Source organism: Mya arenaria, chromosome 5, assembly GCF_026914265.1.
Source record: "Mya arenaria isolate MELC-2E11 chromosome 5, ASM2691426v1".
Classification (NCBI taxonomy): Eukaryota; Metazoa; Mollusca; class Bivalvia; order Myida; family Myidae; genus Mya; species Mya arenaria.
The window spans coordinates 23,005,352-23,013,701 of NC_069126.1; the positions used below are offsets into that span (position 1 = coordinate 23,005,352).

Genomic DNA, 8,350 nt, shown 5'->3' on the forward strand with positions numbered 1-8,350 from the left:
AAAATGTTCGTCGCTTACTACTACATTTGCTAAGGAGTGAAAAAAGATTTTTTGAAGATATATACTTTATCCCTTCTTTTCTAGATTATGCACAAGTATACGCGATGTATAAAATACGTTTAAATAGATATGTCTTCTTTATCTATCTTCATGAATAGCGGTTATTATGCCGCAGTTACTTCGCTTCGCAAAGATGCCACGGAAAGGGACTGTCGTCAAACAAGATTGTCTCCAGCGGGGAATAAAATGAAACAAAAACACGATAAATGCATAAAATAAAACGAAAATTGGTTGCATTCAGTTTACGATCGTGTTTTATTTCACGCGTTGTAACAAAAAAATAATATTTTCACGAGTGAAAGGATCACCAGTGAAATTAAATACGATCCTACACATGGTCAATGCCAACAAACTATACCACACTTTGTACGTATGGGCAATATAGATACCGCTTCGTGTACATCCAACATAGGGAAACAGCCATGTTCACCGGAACGTTCTCCGCCAACTCCTACTGAAGTTATTCACGTCAAGCTACGACTTCAAAGAAAAAGGAAATAAGAAATCATAGCATCATATACATGCAATGACTGATATCCCGGACTTAAATATTTTGAAAAATTTGATGGACCATGATATTGAAACACGAGTGAAATCCTAACGCAAAATTATTTCAAAATATATCACAACATGACGTTCAATATAGTGTCTAATTGTTTGACAATCTAAATTTTAAACTGTTATATAGAATGCTCTAGAGTGAGTTAAAAATGTTGTACCCGTAATTGATATTAATAATCATTTATTTCTATGGCACTTTTCTCTGTCGGAGTTTCAAATCGACGATATGGCATAAAATACACTGACTAACAAACCTGTTTTGGTATCAGCAGTAACTAAAGTAGCACCGTGTTCATTAGTATGTTGTCAACATATTGGTCCATAGTTTTAGAAATAACAAGATGTCAGTATGTGCACTTCTTATGACTTAACTGAACTCACCAGAATAAACGTTTTACAGGGTCTAGAGATTGTAGTTTGGACTCTGGTTGTCGGCGTGATAAGCATTTTGGTATATCGAATGAGAAACCCGTACATTGGAAATGGTAATGAGTCCTTCAATCTGTTATTTGCAAGAAATAATTTTGTATTTGTAAACTTTGCGAGTAAAGTTTTGGTATTCTGTCACCGAGGGTGTTTTTCTTTGCATTTTTTTATTTAATTTTATTTATGATAAAAATATTTATGTTCATGTTGTCCCTACGTCATAAATGATGACATGTTTTATCATCTTTGTGGCAGCTAGAGACCAAATGGGAAGAGAACATGAGACAGAAGTTGATTCTACTGACGGTAAAATACTACTAAAATGTAAATAGTAGAGTTAAAAAGGCTTAGTACAATTTTGATTTGGTTATAGTGATGTTTTATTTGTTTTACTCAATGCATCATTCATTAATTAACTGTTTGATAATGACAAACACTGCACTTTAGAAGGAAATGCGAACACGTCGGATCAGCTCTCAGAGGTAAAACACTTAAAAATAAATAAATAATGTTGCCAACAACTGATTAGAAAATTAAGAAAGTCTGTTTAATTCTTGTAAAGCTACATCGCATAGAAATATTATCCAAGTTCTAGACACCTGTCCATCGAATACTGGTGTCGCAATCTCAAAATGACTGACAGAATACCGTGTATATTGCTTTACTTTATGAACTGATGTCTGGCGGCGTTTCTCTTTTGGCGGTTTTGGCCACCAGATAAGTCATCAACATTTATATTGTTAATACAAATGATGTATATTATTGTAACGGCATTAAATAAATGCCCATATACAAACTTATCCTGGTCGTTTGTTGATTACTTACTAGTTGGGAATATGAGAGTCATAGCCAAGCCTGGTATAATCCATAAATAACATTTATGGTACATAAAAGTATTTATGTAGGCCATTTCATTATTGGTTGGGCTATTTTACCGTTTCGTGGTACCGACAAACGTTTATGTGCGTCGAGGTTTCACTGCCAGACTTCGCCTGGCTTGATGGATACCACGTGACGTTAACAAACCAATGAAATCTCTATCGCCATTATCCTTTGTCTTCAGCGAACAAGCTTTGCGTGAAACGCTAAAAAATCAATAACCACCTCCTCCACATCCTCCTCCACGCCAACTATACAATACATTGTGTCTAGTCAAACTTGTATCATTATTTAAACTTTTGTATCAACCATTTGATCTCTGTATATTTTGTTTACATTTAACAAGAATTGTGTTAAAGCCACTTTTGTATATAAAGGGTGTTATTTCAAATGTTTGTATTCATCAATGTGTCATTTCTGCCAATTTTGCAGATTTCTATACTATTTTATATTAGTGGCGGTTTTGGCCGCCATATAAGTCATCAAGGTTTACCTTGTTTATACAAATAATGTATATTATTGTTACGGCATTAAATAAATGCCCATATACAAACTTATCCTGGTCGTTTGTTGATTACTTACTAGCTGTGGATATGAGAGTCATAGCCAAGCCTGGTATAATACATAAATACAATAAATGCAATGTATCATGTATTGAATATGAATTCATCAAATCAATGATATTAGAGGTTGTTGTTGTTTTGTTAAATCCATATTTAGTGTATAAATGAATTTCACTTTCATTCATGATAGTTATATGTGCATGGGTTAGGTACGCAGGTAAACCGTTCAATTTCATGTGTGTCATTTACATACTATCTTAATGTAATTCCTGAGATTACATGATTTGTCGTCCACAAGTGGGTGAGAGGGCCCAGAATCAAAATTAGAAACGATATAAACGACGCAAATGATTTGATTAAGCGTTTATACCAGTATTCAAGAAGATGCCCGAAAAATTCAAGCAGCTTTGAAGCCATTTCTGGTTTGAACAATCCTTTATAATCCGTGGAGTTGCATATGCAGGATCAACTGTAAGCAATGCATGAAACATTGAATGATTTGAAATACATATATTGATAAAGCAAGATGTAAAAAAATAATAATAAGGACAACATACAAAAAAAATGCGTCTCTGAAGACCAGCTCAAATCTGATATATGTAAATAATAAAAAAATGATATTTTTAAGAATTAAAATATATGTATCGCGTCATGAGAAAACCTGCCTTAATGACATCGAGTGCGTCATCGGAAAACCTGGTTGAAATGACGTCAGAGTATTTACCTGATATCCGGTGTTGAAGGTTATGTGTCACACATTGTGTGTTTGTTGTTTACCAGTGTTAACAAAAGAAGAAAGAAGAACCGAGACAAAATGGAGGAGGAATTAGAGGTAAATCTTTTCTCTTTCCGTATATATCTTTTTTTAAGTGATACTGCTTTAATCAGTTATATTTTTGGTGAAATTCCAGACAGGTTAAACTAATAACAAATATTAATCAGGCGTTTTTTTAGATTTAAGGCAATTAAAAGCCTATTGATTTAACATCTGCAAGAAGATAAAACCGATTAATAAGTTTTAAGTGGCATTCCGTAGTTATTATACAATATGTAAATATTATTAAAAAAACCGCTTTATTATTAGTATTTGATTTTCTAAAAAGTTTTAATGTTGATCATAAACTTGTCACATGTAGCCAATATGAGTTATAGTCAACTATATCGAACTTACAAGGATTACATAGTTATTATAAATGATGGAGAAAAGGATAAGAAACATGAAATGAATAAAAGATCATGTGAAAAAAAAACGATGTGACAAAAGGAGAAAATATTATTATATCAGTCTATTTTTTCCATTACCACAAAGCCCACCTAGCTCAATTAGAGTTTGACTACTAATCCATACACTGCGGGTTCGACCCCGGCAGATTCTTATTTGATTTTTTTTTCGCACAAAATTTTATAAAAATGGAAAGAGATACAAAAGCATAAGTAAATATTTTTTCTACTAAATAGAATAGAAGTTTATAAATTGTGCATTCAAATTTGTTCAATAATAATTTCATAGCATTAAACCTCAATTGAACGAGTTTAAAACTAATATTTTCCAGGAGCTTGAAAGTATCCTTTCGGAGCACTTTGGGAGAACACCACATGGATCTCAGGAGTTAGAAGAAGATGATCAAGATCTATGTGAGCCGCCGGATAACGCAGAGGCAGGGCCACTTGTACAAACAAGAATGCGTGAAATGGTTTTATCACTAAATTCAGAGAGTGGTGAAAGCAGCGACGAGTGTATATATGATTCAGATTGGCAAGACTATTTAAACACAAAACGCTTCATGGAAGACTGCGAATGCAAAAAACAATGTCAGTCTAACATTACACTTGATGAGGCTTATAATATTGTTCTCGAAAGTAAGGAGAAATCAAAAGAAGAAAAGGAACTATTTCTTATGGGCGTTCTTAGTGCCGAGAAGTATGATTCTGTAAAAACGAAACGAGGCAAAAAGCGGGTGCGTGCCAGAACAAAGTTCCACGTTAATGGCAGTGCTGTGTGCAGGCAAACGTTCCAGTTATTATATGATGTGAAGCGGACAACGCTAAATAATATTATCCAGCACATGAACGACACCGGCACTGGACCACGAGTACATGGAAATACAGGGCGGCGTCCGAAGCACGCACTTAATTTTGATGATGTCCAGCGCGTCGTGCAATTCATATTGAATCAGGCTGAAGAAAAGGGTATCCCGTATCCAGCAGCACCACGCGGCCGTGACAACCTGCCTACAGTGTTTTTGCCATCCGATGCCACGAGGCTGCTTCTCCATAAAGCCTATTGTAGTATTTGCACGGAGAAGAATGTACGGCAAGTGAAACTGTCTGCATTTAAAACAATCTGGTCATCATGCGTCCCCCGTATTAAAATAGCAAAGCCAAGAGATGACGTGTGCGCAACATGCGAGAAAATGAGACAGCAGATTGCCAACGCCGTCACTGAGGAAGAGAAGATGGAGGCAACAGGAGCCATACGCGCACATATCATTGAGGCCCAACAGGTACACACTAACATTTGTACAATAAGTGTTTGACTGACAGCTATCATACAATATGACTCGTTTAAAAGATATTCAAGTAAGAAACTTTATTCACGTAAATTGTTTAACAGACAAAGTTGTCATATTGAAATATGCAGGCTATATGCCGTACAGCAATGTTTACAGAATTACAAAATATCATAACTTATACATTTGCTGCGCAATCAATTAACCTTGCATTCATGTTTTTATATTATAGGAAAGGGAGGTTTATAATGTTTGTGTAGCGAGGGCTCAGATGGAACCAGACACTTTCCACCATTACACGTTTGACTTCAGTCAGTGCGTCAGTCTCCCCCACTACAGTCGTCAGATGAGCCCAATATTCTTCCTTTCCCTGCGAAAAGTACACATCTTCGGATTCAGAATCAGCGCGGGGAAACAGCTCAATTTTTTAATTGATGAAGCTGAAGCCATGGGAAAAGACGGGAAGGAAACACATGGACCCAACGCCGTACTATCCATGATAGACTATGCGCTCGAGTCTCACTGTGTCCCGGTCGAAACATTCACTATTCATGCCGACAATTGTCCAGGTAATACTTTTCATTGTTAATTTCGAATGAATTTAGTTATTTGGTAAAATAACTTCATGTTATGTAATGTACATTAAAACATAAAATAAACTTATATAATTATGCATCGTATTTCATTCGTGATAAAGAAATATTTTTTCATGAAAATCATGTCATAATGTTTTATTGTTGCAGGGCAAAATAAAAATATGTACGTCATTGGCTACTTCCTATGGCGTGTTATGACCGGGCAGCAGACAGGGATCGAATTATTGATGCAAATACCAGGTACGTTATTTCATATCAAAACCTTAACAACATACATACGAAATTTCGAGTTAAGTTCTCCATTTGCTTTAGTTTAAAAGTCAGGAAATAAATTAAATATTTTGCAGGCCATGCCAGGTGTCATGTGGACAGTGGCTTTGCGACTCTGAAGAAGGCATACATACGTCATGATACAGAGACGCTTGACGAGCTGGCAGGAGTGGTTGACCGGTCGTCTGTGACCAACGTATCGGTGCGCTACCCGCAGTGGATCTGGAGAGATTGGAAATCGTTCCTATCCAGGCATTTCAAGTCATTTGTAGGAATACGGTAAATATTTGTGTGTTACGTTAATATTGAGATTTAGATAAACTGCATTGTACAGTTATTTTTAATATATTAAAATATTTTTCTGCGTAGATCCATATTATGTAACAGGAATTGCATTTTCGATGGAGACCCGTTTTACCTAATAACAGACCAAATTATTCAATTATTATTAAGTTAATTCTTTTTCAGGAAATACCAACATTTCAGGTTCACAGCCAGTCTGCCAGGCATCGTGATTGTAAAGGAAAAAAGGGGTGGCGAAGAAACACATGTCAACCTCCTTAAGGACCGCTCCTTCAGGTTTTTAGTGGACACCAGGTCGGAACCGGTTCAAGCGGCTGGTCTAAGCTTGAACAGGAAGGAATATCTCCGTCGGAGTGTCAGCAAACACGTGTCCGAAGAGAAACGGGAACAGTTTTGCGCGGGTTTTGCATCTTAAAAGACGTTCATGTAATATGTAGTGGTCAGATTACTTGAGACACTTGAATATTTATCAATTAAGTTATTCCATCTGTTTTATGATAAAAAATATTCTTGGTTTTTACACTGTTCCATATGTTGTTGTGGAATGATCCATAGTCGTTAAACAATGCTTTTGAAGACACGCATTACATGAAAAATATTGATAGAAAATTAACTGCGAAATAATTGTAGGTACACCACATACATGATTATTATATAACGTTCATGTTAAGATGTATGCTTGTACTTTGGTGTCAAATGTAATATAATATTATATTGACAGTTACCGGTGATCTCAATCTTTTGATGTAAATTAAAGAATATTGCTTGTAAATCTTGTTTGATTTATTTTAAAATTAAACACTTAAACTGCGCATGCTGTTGGAATACTACACTTTAGTAAAAAAAAAGAGCAACTACAGTTGCCTAGCAACCCAAGTGACGTCATACTGACATGTATCGAACTTCAACTGAATGTGCAATTCTTTTACGATAGTAATGGAATGAATGATCAACATTTTAATTTGTTTTTTCTGCATGATTAAAAGAAAAGAATCCGAACATCTAACGCCGTAAACGTGACGTTGTAGAACAGAGAACGTTCAGAAAAATGCTATACGGTTGGCTCATTTGAATGCGTTTTTGTGTAAGAAAAAATAGGCGCATATAAATAAAACTCATATGGTTAAGCTCATAAATAATTACTTGTTCCAAATATGTAAAAACAATAATTTCGTAAAAAATGTCATTAAAGCAGGTTTTCTCCTGACGCGAATATTATATCCAATTGTTTAAATTCCATTTATAAGCAAACAAAATACTGAGCTGGTACCTAGTAAGATTCTCTACATAAATATTTTACTATTAACATTGAAGATTTCATTTCTAAAAGTGACGTAACACGCGACAATACGAATTCATCTAAATATGCTCATGACGTTATTTTTAATACAGAAAGGGACTTACGTTTCAAGAATATTTTCATGAAATTAAAAGGAATATCTAGTTTAACTCTGAAGAAAAAAAAACAGCAAATAAACTTCTTTATTGAAGTAAATTTTTATCACAAAACAAAATGGGAAATAAATTCATAACATGCAGGAAACTTACCAATTAAGCAATGATTGCTTCTTATAAAATTGTTTACAAACGTGTGGAGTGTTGTTGTTGTTTTTCAAATGAGTAATACGAAGTAATGCATACTTCGATAAGAATTAGCTTTGGTGTTTTATCTTTATTAAGGATTGCTGGGATAAGAGTGAGGTTTGTGCACATAAACTGGTTTAAATCCCCAGTAAATTTACAATTTACTGACCGTTCCATGGCGGTACGTAACAATTCTTGATAAACATACCTAATTTTTATATATTTAGTATGTATGCACTGTGTCCATGTTTCTTGTTTGTGATTATATATTCTATGTCTTAGGCGTTTACCCAGTGCCATTAAACCGGGTTTATGTTTAAACTATTTGCTACTGAGCTTGTTTCTGTAGCTTTTCGCATAAATATACAGATTAAACATGTGTATAGCGCATGTCCTGAGACAAGGTTGAATTTGATATATTGTTATATTTTAATATATTCAAAGTCAATATAACAGATAATGACCGATGATATATTGTGTTTCTTACAGTAAGATCATCTACTTTTGGTATTCAAAGAAGTATTTAAGCACGGAGGACTAAAACAACTCAGCAAAATATTACATGCCAAGCTTGTTAACTGGATAACTATTAGTATTG

At 34.6% G+C, this 8,350-nt stretch overlaps 2 protein-coding genes across 2 annotated transcripts; both read left to right on the plus strand.

The window, feature by feature from the left end:
- The first annotated feature begins 3,219 nt into the window (after positions 1 to 3,219).
- Positions 3,220 to 5,026, plus strand: LOC128235541 (uncharacterized). Its single transcript, XM_052950355.1, has 2 exons — positions 3,220 to 3,321; positions 4,043 to 5,026. Exons 1-2 carry the CDS (start codon positions 3,304 to 3,306, stop codon positions 5,024 to 5,026), a joined length of 1,002 nt encoding a protein of 333 aa, XP_052806315.1. The 5' UTR covers positions 3,220 to 3,303.
- Positions 5,027 to 5,259: 233 nt separating this feature from the next.
- On the plus strand, positions 5,260 to 6,583 carry LOC128235542 (uncharacterized). Its single transcript, XM_052950356.1, has 4 exons — positions 5,260 to 5,568; positions 5,743 to 5,835; positions 5,943 to 6,144; positions 6,334 to 6,583. The coding sequence occupies exons 1-4, from the start codon at positions 5,271 to 5,273 to the stop codon at positions 6,581 to 6,583; spliced, it is 843 nt and encodes a 280-aa protein (XP_052806316.1). The 5' UTR covers positions 5,260 to 5,270.
- Positions 6,584 to 8,350: the final 1,767 nt, after the last annotated feature.

Coding starts and splice junctions, on each gene's coding strand:
- LOC128235542 (XM_052950356.1), top strand. CDS start 5,271: ATGGAACCAGACACTTTCCACCATTACACGTTTGACTTCAGTCAGTGC. Junction 5,836..5,942: donor ATTATTGATGCAAATACCAG/GTACGTTATTTC, acceptor AATATTTTGCAG/GCCATGCCAGGTGTCATGTG. Junction 6,145..6,333: donor AAGTCATTTGTAGGAATACG/GTAAATATTTGT, acceptor ATTCTTTTTCAG/GAAATACCAACATTTCAGGT.